Below are 13,577 nucleotides of genomic sequence, written 5' to 3' on the forward strand. Positions count from 1 at the left end.
CTCACTAAACCATCAGTTACCGGTCAGTTGTTTTTAATGTGCACAGTGTGTCACCTTCATGATGGAGCTGAAGCCAGCTTTTCAATTAACAGAATAAACTGGGTTAATCTTTGTTTTTGTATCAGATTATATCTCTGTTTGAGATCTCATATTAATACTTTCACTGTGCAAAAAAGGTATTGATTTAGACAAGCCTCTGCAGGAGTGACACACAAAACAAAAAGAGGAAAGTGTGCGATTTAGCGTGTTTTTCACTGATGTCTGACCCTGTGGGCAAGAGTCTTCTCGTTTTTCTTCTCTTTGCTCTTTTTTCCTTTTCCTTTTGATCATCCATTTTTCTTGCCAGTTTGCATTAATGTTATCAGTAGAGATAAAGATGAATTCATTGGCTGCCTAGCTGAGAGTGGTACATAGGCCCATATGTGCATCTGTGCTGCTCACACGGCAGCGACTGGTTCAACTCCGATGCCTGGATTCTGGCCGCGGTGTCAACTTATCTGTTTTTTTCTGGTTAAGCTGACTCCTCGTGGCAGCCCAGAAACAACACTCGGGCCACTGTGCATGTCATTTTCCTCCTGTTGGGCAATTTTATTTTTAGCTCCGGCTACGGGAAGGAAAGCTAGTTGGTGTTTAATATTTTGGCTCAGTCACACTGATGTAAATCTGAACAGAGGTGAGAAAAACTCCCAATAAACCAAAAAGAATTCATGTTGTTTAGCTCCAAGGACAACGAATAAACATAGCAAAACATAGCAAAAAAACCTGTAAAACTACAACAGAAGCTGACCTTCACATTGAATGAGCTAACACAGGATATATGAAGCTGGAAAAGAAGTCATCCAATGGCTTGGCGTGGCTTGAAAACATAGCCCGCTTTCATTGCTGCGTTACGCAGTTATTGCCAGGAATTCCACTCAGCTTTGTCTGAAACACATAAGCTAATGGCTTTAAATTCAGCTTTCCCGGTTACAAATGTTTTGCTCTCTGTTGGCTTTGCATGCATGCACTCCACCCCCTTACCATGTGCATAACATATCAGCACCTGTGTGTACACCTGAGAGGCGTTCTCCTCAGCAGGAAAGCCCTAATGTCTGCTTATCTTGACCCTGAACAGAGGCATTGTTTGGGTTAGATAAAACGTCCCAGAGTGTGGTGTCATTGTCCTTGATGCCGTCCACACAAGCAGGGAAACTTGCCAGACAGTCATTGAATCACTAGTCTCAAATTCTGCTTAAAATCTAACCATATCCAAAGCTGCATAAATGTGTAGAATACAGTGCTGGTCTTTGCATGGCACAGGGAACGTTTGTGTTGTGCTATGTTGGCTGTGTTACACTGTAAAAAAAAAAAAACAATCCTAAAAAAAACAGTAATATTCCAGCAGCTGGGGCGCCAAAACAATACCAGAAAATACCAGAAAATAACTTTCTCATAAAAATATTTTCAGTAATGACAATACAGTTTGTTGCCCTAATTTTACATGGGATTTTGCCCTTTTCAAGTGCTTTTAAACATTAAATTAGGAACATTTTAATGTGATTAAACAATGAAATTACCTATAAACAAGGTGAATGAATGCGGCAATATTAATAATAATACTTAAATGTACAGAAATATACAGTTAACAGTTGGTTTAAATAACAATAATGGATAGCATTTATATAGTGCTTTTCGAGACCCTCAAAGCGCTTTAAAATTCCACTATTCATTCACTCTCACATTCACAAGGCAAGCTACAGTTGTAGCCACAGCTGCCCTAGGACAGAGGCGAAGCTGCCATATTGCACCATCGGCTCCTCTGACCATCACCAGTAGGCGGTGGGGAAGTGTCTTGCCCAAGGACACAACGACCGAGACTGTCCGAGTCGGGGCTTGAACCGGCAACCTTCTGATTACAAGGCGAACTGCCAACTCTTGAGCCACGATCGCCCTTCCTGCACTTTCTGGACAACTGAGCAAACCAACATTTGGATTGTGACTGTTTTACTCAAAGACTAGTAGCTAATAGTGGCTGTCAAGACTGAGTATGGAAGCAGGGACAGTCCTCAGTCAGCTGGAAAATGACACTGTGTTGACCAGCTTGAGAGAGAAAAAGAGACAAAAGAGAAACTGGGATCTAAGAAAAGATGAAAAACAAAAAGGAAACTCAAGAAAAGCCAGAAGAGAAAACAAAAAAAAGAGGATGAAAGGTTAGTGAGGCCACACTTTTTTTAGTGTGCTACTCTGTTCCCTGCTGTGGTAGAATTCAAGCGCTGCCTCCTGACCACAGTTGAACCATAGAACTTCTTGTACTCAGTTACAAGCCATCACATTGCATCCCATCATCCTGGCCGGCCTTCTCCACTCAACTCACGAGATGAAGCCCCCCCCCCCAGCAAGTTTCAACTAACTTCCATAATCCTATTCACAGACTGCAGCTTCTCTCTATTACGTAATCACTGAATGAAGTGAGCTAACAGGCACTGACAACCCTTTCAAAGACACTTCCCACTTTCCCGCTGTGGCTTCTTCCTGCACAGCTGCCCCAGCGCAGGGTAATATTAGCCCCTTACCTGAGAGCAGATGAGGATTATAAAGCTATGCAGAACTTTTACTAACAGCAAACAATTCCCAGAAGAGCCAGGTGAATCTGATGTAGCAAACAAGATGTAGCTTTAACATTTGCTTGACAGACTCTGATAAACAAATGTGTCTTCTTACAACTACGATGACTGCTCTCACTGTCGACTATAAAGCCAGGAGCCTTGCGATAGACTGCCGACCTGTCTAGGGCGTGCCCGCCTCTCCCCCTATGACAGCTGCTCACGTAAAAGCCTGTGTAAGCAAAATGTCAAGCAGAATGTGTGACCTTTCACCACCGTTTTCTTCTGGCTGAGCTTTCAGAACTTTGTTGAAAACAGATGATTTAACCTTGCCAAATTCTAGTGTTGTTCTCACAAAGCCTGTATTTTAGAGCAGCTCAAAGCATGGGGAGAACAGAGTCAGCACGAGAACCTGAATATTTCTTCCCTATCACGGCATGGGAAGGACTGTTATTTTGCATCCACATGGTAATCAAGACAGTCAGCAGCTCACAACAATTCTCTGAACAATGCAAGATCACTGATTTGAGTGCAAGTATGAGTTCCAGGGTTTCTACAGTAGATTAATACACAGTGTTATTATATGATGATACCATCTTATGCTGCAGATATAATGTATATTAAAGCTAAAAGCATAATATGAAAATCTGCAATGTTGTTTTGCCTGTAAGGACATTCCTACTTCTTCTTCTTCATCTTCTTCTTTGGTGTATTTAAACAATTTGGCTATGCTGCAACATGCCTCAAGTCTGCATTTGCGTAATTTGGGGAAAAATAAAGAGTCATTATGAGCTTATGAGGCTCTACAACACATTTAGGGCAGGCATTACAGACAAGTAGGATTAAATAATTAAGTTCTTCAAAGATTTAGAGCCACAACCTGTGGATCCAGTAGTCATTTATTTAAATGTACGATGCTGCAGCAGATACGGGTGAAACCAGAGTACAAGGGGAAGCATTGAGCGCCAGACCTCTCCGTCACATCCATGCAGGGTTTTGTGTTCCACTGGATAGGCCGCAAAATAAAACCCTCATATTGCTCCTGCTTAGCTGACTAAAAATTTGGTGAATACACCAATATTACTACCGTAGTACTAAAAATAACAGCTTGAAAAGAGAAAAGCGGAAGAAGAAGCCCAAAGTACCATTTAGCATGAACCCTTCAAGGCTGTGCATAATGTAGACCAGACTGACTCTAAAGTTAATGGTGCTTGAGTGGGAGTCTGCTCTTTCAGGTCCCACTGAGCCTGTGACAAAGCCTTCAAGAGTCTCTGGAGAAGATCAGGTATGCCAGTACAGCATGTGATGTTGTCTGACTGACTGCCTGACTGAGCTTGGCGACTTTAATACAGCTAATGGCGAACCTCAAACACATAAATGTAAGAGCAAAGATGAAAAGAGCACAGCATTACCAGGGCAAGTTAAGCACTGCTTGCAAAAAAAGCCATTAGAATTGAAAATGGTTCACGTATAAAAGAGTTAAATAAGGACATTACGGTCAGGCAGAAGGTAAGTGGCGTCAGAGCAACTTTAAAATATAGGCTCATCGGATGGCAGCTGCCACTGACTGATCCACTGTGAACAACAAGATTAAATGGCAAAAAGTGCATAATTGTTTCCAAGGGTGAGAACCAAATGAATAAGTCGCAGCAGTGAAAGTGACCTGTGGTTGAGATTCTACTCTGCTGCAGACACAGACAGCTGTGGACACGAAGTCATTCATGTTAGAGTTCTTTCAAGTCAAGTCCGCCTGAAGGGCACATGCATAACTGGTGCATTGTAGAGCCTCCATGACGAGACTGTGCTGTAAACCAATAAATCTGCAGCCAAGCAGAGCCTCACGCTCGCCATCTGATCAATCAGAACCAAGTGGACCCCAGCGTAAGAGTCGAATATGAATCTATAGCACACCATTAAGAAATCACACCGGAATGCCAAAACTTTTGGATCTTCTTTGAGTATGTGAAAGCATGGAAGAGTTTATGACAGTGAACACCTCAAACTGTTACTAGGCGTCATTTATAGGCCCAAGTGTTGCTGGGTTTTTGACCTTTTCAGGCTTCCTCCTCTCCTCCATGTGTCCTGGAAGTAGGTGAAGTTGTCTGAGGAACCTCTACCCTGCTTTAGATCCCTTTTATGAGCCATCAGATTAAACACCTGCCAAACTTTGTCGATATGTTTCCGTGAGAGCAGGCATTTGGCGTCTGAAACATCAGGTTCTCGGCTCTCCCTTTTAAAGCTCAATCAAATTATCAAAAAGCTCAATTTGTCAAAAATGTATTTTATGCATAATAAACTAAGATTTTATGACTCGGATAAAAATGACATTATAATGTCGGCATGCCAAGAAACCTTAAGGGTAGCTACTAAAAACAAACAAGCCAAACAAACTTATGGTTCAAGGGTTGGGCATTCATGCATTGCTTTCAGCTGCTCTATGTGTCATTATGCCTTCCTGTAGTCCAAAGGTCTTCTGGCGCATGGCACAGTAGTTTTTGTTGAGCCGAAGCCAAGTGATCTCCACAGGGAATGCACACTTCTACGTTTACAGCACAGCTGCATGGATCAATGGAGCAGTCGCCTCCATTCTGCTGAACCATGGAAAACCATCAAGCACTGGTAAACAGAGGAGTGAACGCATGTGTGTGTGGGTATGTACGTACGATTGCTGATGTGTGTCTAAGAAGGAAGTGATCTTCATGTGAGTAAATGTTGACCCATATCATCCACGTTTGCCTACAGCAGGAAGAATCTGCTGCTAAATTCTAGCAGCGAGGTTGAAAGTGTTTTATCTGTCACCAAGAAGGTGATCGGAGATTGTTGCACTGATTGTTCTATCCATGCCACCACTGTAAGCCTGGCTAAATCTTGGCTGTAATGTCTTCTCTCCAAGAACAGAAAACAGGAACACTGGAAGAAGGGGAAAAACACAGCATGGTTTTGCCAAGGTATTCCATCCTGCTCCAGTGTTAACGTGACTCCAATTGTAATAGCACCCACTGGCAAAGAGGAGAAAGTGCTGTCACTGCTAGCCATGGCAACAGTACCAAACTCTAATTCATTCATTAGTCATTTAATGGGCTTTAAAGCTCGGCCCACAAAAACCCACAAAAGGGAAAAGCAATCAGTGTGCTCATTCCTGTTTGGCACAGGGGCTTCACACGGCCATGTGTTCCATCATTCAACACATGAAGGCTTTTCTTTAAACATGTAGTTGGACGAGCTCTCATAAAGCCAACAAGCTCTGCTCTTTATGTTGTATTATGAAGACATTATAGTAGATTAAGGATGATCCTATATTGTCTAGACTCTTACATTACAGTGAAGCAGCCTAATTGTGATATAAGAGTGTGTGTGTGTGTGTGTGTGTGTGTGTGTGTGTGTGTGTGTGTGTGTGTGTGTGTGTGTGTGTGTGTGTGTTCTTACACCAGGCTGCACACATGCATTTGACAGTTACCCTCCTTCACTGCTGGCTGATCCGGTTTGAACTCCATGCACTTTTGCACACTTTTCTGCCTCTACTGCACAAACCTGAACACTTTCAGTGTCCCAACTTTTTGGTGGAGACTAAAAAGCAGATACACACAAGCGACACACCTATGATAACAATGAAAAGCCCCCCTCCCCCCCTCGTTTGCGCACCCCTGGACTCCCATACCCCATGCGTCGGGGGCCCCTGGGGTTCTCGGCTGTCTCTTTCCCTCTTTCCCGAAAAAAGCGCCATGTTGAGGCTTCAGTGTGGACTCGGCACGCTGCTCCGCGGAGCGTTTACAGAAATCACCCCGGGGCTGAGGTGTGTGTTGCCGGGGACTTACCTTTGCGATCGCCTTTTTGTACCTCATGGCCGCTTGTTCGATAAGACTCTGGACTTTTACATTCCCATCTCCACACGGAACGACCACCCGGGTCCTCCCGAAGCACACCGTCACTTTCATTTTCCTTTTTTTTCCTCCGCCGCGTTAATTCCAAAGAGGAAAAAGCCGCGTCAAAGCGACAATAACCATCCCCGGCGCTGCGTGGGAGCAGAAAACACCGAAACCCCCAGCCTGTCGACCCAAGCGGATTCGTCTTTGTGCCCTGCGTCCTCGAAGGAGAAGAGAGAAGCCCAGCATAAGATCCAGCGGCAGGGCTGGGTGGCGTCCTCCCTGTGCGGTGTTGACTCACTTACAGAAAGTTCCCAGCAGAAAAAGCCTCCCCAGCGAGAGCGCACAACTGGACAGCTGACAACCGACACTGCGTGTGCGCCCACATGTCAGAGCAGGCACGAAGAATGTTCCCAGCGCGGGCTGATCCATCTCAGTTCACTTTACATTTCCCTGCGTTTTTATCATATAATACATAAATTTGAAAAACTAAATAAAAACTTGCGCTGGCAGGTGGTTATCAGCAGAGAGTGGTGAGGACTGATAGGGTAATGGAACATTTTATCCAACAAAACCCGTATTTTTTCTGACCTATGATCACAGTGGCGAGTAATCAGTATAACTAAAATATAACTTAAAGGGGTAACCCCCCTCCCCCCATGTGATTAGTAGTTATAATGCTGTGGTCTTTGAAACGATGGGGGGCAGGGCTGGATTAAGTCACTAGAGGGTAACAGGGTAAAAAAATGACCTGTGGGCTCCATACAAACTATGAAGGGGGGCGGCGGGGGTCTGGAGGCCTTGGGTAGTTTTCCAGGCAAGTTTGTGTTGTTTAAGGCATGAGCCAAGGTTTATTTTGGATTCACTTTTCATGCTAGAAATATTTAAGTACAGATATTCTGACTATCCTACAGGCCATTCCTGTGGGTAATATCGAACTGAGATCCACGAGTGTGGGAGTCACCGCAAGCCAATGGCCTCCTGTGGGCTCAAGCTTGGAGGGCAGGCATATTGGAGTAAGCAGTGCTCGTGCATCACCGCGCTTCGATCTGATGAATGTGGTGATGGATGCTGAATTTCATTTTTAATAAATAATGCAAAATGAAAGGCAGAATGCTATCAGACAGAGTTGCATAGAACAAAGTCTCATTTGTATTTGACTATGCTGATTGCAAAGAATATATTAATGTAATAAATTATTGACCTGCAGTGCAGGATGAGAAAAATCAGCCCAAGGCTGGATAGAAAGTATGACCCAATTCACTGATAATAGCTGCAACCTTTCTGCAGAGATCCTCTCTATCCCTGCAGCTCCTACTCTTGTTGGTCCAATGTGGTCCAAATGAGTGCACACGATGAACACGGCTGCACGAGATGCATCTGCCCCCCACCTCCTTTGTCCTAACACTGTATGATTCTGTGATTGGTGCAAGATCTAAAGTGAACTTCAGGGTTTGAAACCTCCTTTGATATGTTACTATAATAGTGTTTGTCCTTTGATGTCTCACCACACATGTCTAACGCCACTGCTGCATGCATTTTTTTTTTATATTCATCAATCCAGGGTTAGACATGTTGACATGCACTATCCATGCAATACCAATCCATTAACTGTTTCTATTCTGACTTTTTGGAGCAATGGAAACTTGTCTGACACCAGAACAGAAGCAATAACAGCTTCAGCTTCCAGTGAAGTTCATACACACTGCAAAACAGATGCAAAAAAAAACTTAAAGCGAACATACTTGGACAAGCTGGGCTCTGCCATGCGCTTCCGTTTTAACAAATGCTACAAATACTCCATCTAGTGGTGTAGAGTGGTGTACAAAAAAAAATTCAAGTACATAAAACTGGGACCAGTTTGATGAAGCAAACTGAGTTCTTTATTCAAGTGTGCATTGATAAGACTCAGATTTGTGAGTTCAGTGGTGCTAGCAAGCTAGCAACAAAAATTGGAACTCACTTAACAGCATGGATACAAAATCGCAAAGTAATTGTGCCTGCAGCCCCACATTGTTGTTGTTTAATCAATACGGCTTAATATCAACTGCATTTCTTTACATGTGAAAGAAGATCAAGTTGTGCCCATAAAATCCACTGTGACTGTCTGCATGAGAGATTGCTGCAGGGAACATCAGTGAGCATGTCAGTTCTTCCCCCCATTAATCAAGCTCATTTGCTTACCTCAACTGCCATAGTAAGATAAGTTCAGAGGCTGGTTTGCAGTTTGTCCACTGCACATCAGGAATGCAGGGGGAAGGGGGGCAGGACACTCAGGAAAACCCAGCGCTGTCCCTGGGTTTCATATTCCTTGCTGATAATCATCACACAGAAGCAGCTGTTCCCAGCTGCCTAACTGAAAACATGATTATATACAACAATTCAGAAAGAAATGTAACACAAGCATATGTACGGAGGGTTCATAAATATGTTTCTAGCACTAAAAATAGTGTGATTAACATGATTCATGCTGCTGCTTCAATGCTCTGTGGTGCAGCAAACGTTTGGAAGACAGTGAAGTCTAGTCATACTCAAAATCTACAGTCTGATGAATCCTGAGTCCATTTATCCCAAATACACAAACCACCACACACTTCCATTGGTTGCTGAACCTAGGATAATCCACATTCTTCACTCACACATTTTCAGACTTGCCTTCTACAAAGGGGGCATCGTAAATAAAAGCAGGCACAAGGCGTGCTCTGACATGGTCACAGGAGCAGAGGTCATACCTGAGTCCTGACATATTCGCTCACCAACACAAGATGACATCAAACAGGCTCGCTCATGCATGTGGAATTTACTACATCCTTCCTCCACACTCACCAAAACATTCTAATATGACATGTATTCTCTATTAATAACATCGCTGTTATTGCTAAACTTGTAGAGTGGAGTAAAAGCTCAGAGGGGGAAATCACTCATCCCTGGATCTCACATGAACATTCATTTTAAATGTTCGATGTGAGAACAGAGAAGGCAACTTTTTACTTTTACACCCTACAGTTTAACACAAACATCTTTACTTTCTACTCCTTACATTTTCAAAACAGGCTCCTTACTTAAGGTTTAAAGCAAGGGATCTTTTTTATTTCCCAGACAATAGGAGCCTAAATGAAGGAAACCATGATACATATAAGACTGTGGACAAGCACATCAAGTTCACCAGGGAGGATATGAAAAGTGGCAGGTTAGCCTTGTTAGAGGGTGAGATTTCCATCAGCATTTAAAAGTCGCTGTGTATCGTAAACCATCGCATCCGGATCTGTATTTAAGGTCTGACTCTCATCATCCACTGGAGCACAAACGGGGTGTCGTCAGGTGCTACAACACAGAGTGAACACCATCCCCACAGGTACAGTGGCCAGGGAAGCAGAGGAACATCATATCAAGAAGAAGGCTGTGAGTAAATGTGGTTATCCCAGCTAGACATTTGTCAAAGCTGGTTTGATAACGTACTCATGGCCATTGATCAGTGGTTGTTGATAAATGGTCATGACAATTTGCATATCAATGATCAAGAAACCGAACTCACATCCCATTTTCATCAGTGGTGCTAGTTTCAGTCATTATGCAAATTTACTGTTTATAAGTTAGGGGAAAGCTTGGACAATTGAGCATGCATCAATCCTATTGGTGTAACCATCAGCAGGGCTTATCAAACTCAAAGGGCTCACAGAGGCAAGACATATAGTAAATAACGCAATGTTCAAGGTTTAAAGTGGGCCAGAATTTTCCAGAATGGCATTTTTGTTGCAGATATCCGTAAGTTGCAGTCGCAGTATTTCACCATCAAGCTACTGCTGCAGAAGAGGAGTGAGTATAACGGGAGTAACGTTTTTTTAAGTGGCAGGTCATTTTAAATGAAACATTTCTATCAGCTTAACAAACATCAGCAACCACGCAAACTACAGTGGCAAGTCTGTTGCACAGTGTGTCTGCTAGCTAAAGGTCCAGCTGCTGTTTTGGAAAGAAGTTCACTCAGAGATGAAGAAAAAGTAAAAGACGTACGAAAGACAAGACAGGAGAAGAAAAAGAGAGGTTATATTTAAAGGTAAGGATGCTCAGTGACATCAACTGGAAAGCTAAACTTACATGTAAGTTATATGATGGGAAGTTTTTCATATTGTGAAACATTCTTCAAAACAAACTAAGGTGCTGAAAGGTTGCATCATTCAATTCCACCCTTTTACTAACTGTATACAGTCTAGTACAAAGGGAGCATAAACAGTATACTGTCAGTGTAGCGGATCGAAATCAATGAAGTTAGCTTGTGAATGGTCCACTTACATCTTGTTGAATTCAGTTGTGTAAACCCATAAACAGCAGTAAACCTCAGAGTAGCAGCACAGGTCAGCTGATCACAGCCTGTACACAAAGAAAATCTGCTGTGATTCTTTTTCTCACGCTGAGCCACTACAACAGATCTTAGGGTTCCCCTGCCTGCCAAATCCCACTTTAACCCCTGACTGTAATATGTTTCTGCTTAGGTGTGGGTGTGTGTATTTATGTATTTTTACCCAAGTATCTGTACTTCTACTTAAGTAAAGAATGTCTGTACTTAAAGTGCAGTGTAAAGCCTGAAGAATAGTGTTGTTCAAATCCCCTCAGGAACTTTTGGGTTATATGGGCATCTACTCAATGAAACTATGCAGTTAAATTTTCCTCTATACAGTTTTAAAGTTATTAGACATTGGCCTTTTGCCTCACTTGCATGTTGATGCAATTCTAATTAAAAACTAACTGCTGTTTTGATATTTATATCACACTCAGTGTTGTCTAACATCACCTAATACAAGTCCTGTTAATGTTCAGAGTGTGTTGCATGCCGAGGCATGTGTTATTTCTCCAGTAGTGGGGCTAATTACACTTTCCTTTAGTTCATTAATAGCTCAGGGCTACACTGAAACCCCATCTATGACTAATGCAGCAAAACATTTAAACAAATTAACCTCAGACTAACCATGCACGGCCCTCTTGTCCTTTGTAAAATGCAACACATATAAATAACATTTTTGCATGTTTTTTTCTTACAAAATTTGCCTTTCAGATTCACAGTGAAATGCATTCTTTAACCTGCAGCTCTGCGTGTTTCTGAAAGCTGAAATAGCCCCATCTGCAGGCTCTTAGAAATATTACATCTTTCCCCGTCAAGCCTTGTTTGGATTAAGCCTCGAGCCTTTAATTGCTGTGTTTGTGGGGTGGGCCTACGAACACTGAGAATGGTGTTAGCGTGCTAAGTGTGATTTCATGGATTATAAATGCTGCCTTTCGCTTGCGGATTTTTTATTTTTGTTTATGGGATTTTCCAGAGCCTGTCAGAGCACATTGTAACTTGATCTCTGAAATCAAATGTGTTTATTTGCACATGTTGCGCTGATCATTCAAAAGGGCCTAGTTTCTGAATGGAACATTTAAACAAGACCTACAAGTCAAACAAAAAGATGGAGGTAGCGAGTGGGAATGTTTTTTTGCTTTGTTTTGTAGGTAAAACACACCATTTTTTCTTCAAAGATTTAGCGCTCTCTCATGAATAACAGTGTCAAGGGAGACAATGCTTCGGCACCGAAGGACCTGCTCTGAGATAAACACAGTTTATGGTAACAAAGTTAACGACTGGGGCTGGGTGACTTGTCATGTTCATTAAATCTGAATATGTCCCTCATAAGAACTGTTTTGACCCAGTTCTTCATCTTTTTTAAGTGCAGGGTGTTGTGCCAGATTGAACCCTCCTGCAGAGTAGCCCTGTACAGTAGACTAGCTGCTAAACCAGTCTTCAACAGACTGCTTCTTCACATCAAGAGCTAACAAAAATGCCGCTATTGTTAAAAAAAACTCCGTATTTGTTGTTCTTGACTGTTTTTACCTGAAAAGCACTTTGACCTGTTTATAAACGCCGTGTGCCCGTTTACATGTTCACCTCTGTTTGTTGTAAACTGTTTGCCTTGCTTGCTCTTATGCAGACCAACCTCAGAGGGTAGAGAGCCCCGAGATGAAGTTATTGTTAGACATGTAACGCCGACAAGCCAAACATCGATTTCCCTTTGACTTTCCTTGCTGCTGTTGTAGTTGAATTTTCTTAGTATTTATTCATGACGTGTGAGAGTCACGATTTTGAAAAAGCTATGACCCCGACGTGATTTGAACACGCAACCTTCTGATCTGGAGTCAGACGCGCTACCGTTGCGCCACGAGGTCTTCTACACTGTCACCACTATGAAACGCCAACTACAAAGTCCTATATGTTCGTGTGGATCATACTAGCATTTTTATTTAAAATATTATGAAATATAGGCGCAAACACCTGACTTGTGTGAACGCTTCACTCACACGCAGAACACGCGGGGCAGCTGAATAACAGGCGCATTACAGGCGCCTCTACGGACACCGCTGCTGCTTTACTGACAAATTCCAATTTCTGTCATTAAAGCCTGCGTCAGCACCATGGACAGCTGTTACCACAGCGACCGCACCTCGCGTGCGGTAGTCCTTAAAAAAATATGGGCGTGATGAACGCGCATGCGCGAGTTACATTTAAACGATTTCGATCAACAAGACCGGTGAATTCTTTTATCAACGTATATTTTTAAGTCATTCATTCATGTGTAAGCACCCGTACCTGTATCTTCAACATAAATTTATGCCCACTTTAAATAAAAACACATCACAAGGAAACGTCGTCCGTACATTTTTTATATTCTGGCATTAATTGAATCAATTGAGGGGATTACGAATGCTATAGATCAGAAACAGTATGCAGCTGGAGTATTTCTGGATCTCAAGAAAGCATTCGACACAATCAATCATGACATATTAATTAATAAACTGGAACGGTACGGGATCAGGGGGGTTGCAATGGGTGAAAAATTATTTAAGTGACAGGAAACAATTTGTGAAGCTGGGTGTCCATTCCTCATCATGCTTGGACATTGCTTGTGGTGTTCCACAAGGCTCTGTACTGGGTCCAAAATTATTTATTATTTATATAAATGATATTTGTAAGGCATCTGATATATTAAAATTAGTATTATTTGCAGATGACACAAATATTTTTTGTTCTGGGGGGAATCTAAAGGAGCTGCTGGATACAATTACTTCAGAAATGTGCAAAATTAAAAAATGGTTTAACAGG

At 42.4% G+C, this 13,577-nt stretch overlaps 1 protein-coding gene and 1 non-coding gene across 4 annotated transcripts in view; both read right to left on the reverse strand.

The window, feature by feature from the left end:
* The window catches only part of LOC113028738 (partitioning defective 3 homolog), a 352,394-nt gene extending 345,297 nt beyond the window's left edge, over positions 1 to 7,097 (reverse strand). For all 3 annotated transcript variants that reach the window (XM_080305923.1, XM_026179154.2, XM_080305924.1), the window contains exon 1: positions 6,398 to 7,097. In XM_080305923.1, coding sequence (XP_080162049.1) covers positions 6,398 to 6,517 — 120 coding nt within the window. In that variant the 5' untranslated portion in view covers positions 6,518 to 7,097. The remainder of the gene's footprint in view (positions 1 to 6,397) is intronic.
* Positions 7,098 to 12,571: 5,474 nt separating this feature from the next.
* Positions 12,572 to 12,643, reverse strand: trnaw-cca (transfer RNA tryptophan (anticodon CCA)). Its single transcript has one exon. It is a non-coding gene; the product is annotated as a tRNA-Trp (tRNA).
* Between the last annotated feature and the right edge of the window lie 934 nt (positions 12,644 to 13,577).

This window comes from Astatotilapia calliptera, chromosome 9 (assembly GCF_964374335.1).
Source record: "Astatotilapia calliptera chromosome 9, fAstCal68.1, whole genome shotgun sequence".
Taxonomy (NCBI): domain Eukaryota; kingdom Metazoa; phylum Chordata; class Actinopteri; order Cichliformes; family Cichlidae; genus Astatotilapia; species Astatotilapia calliptera.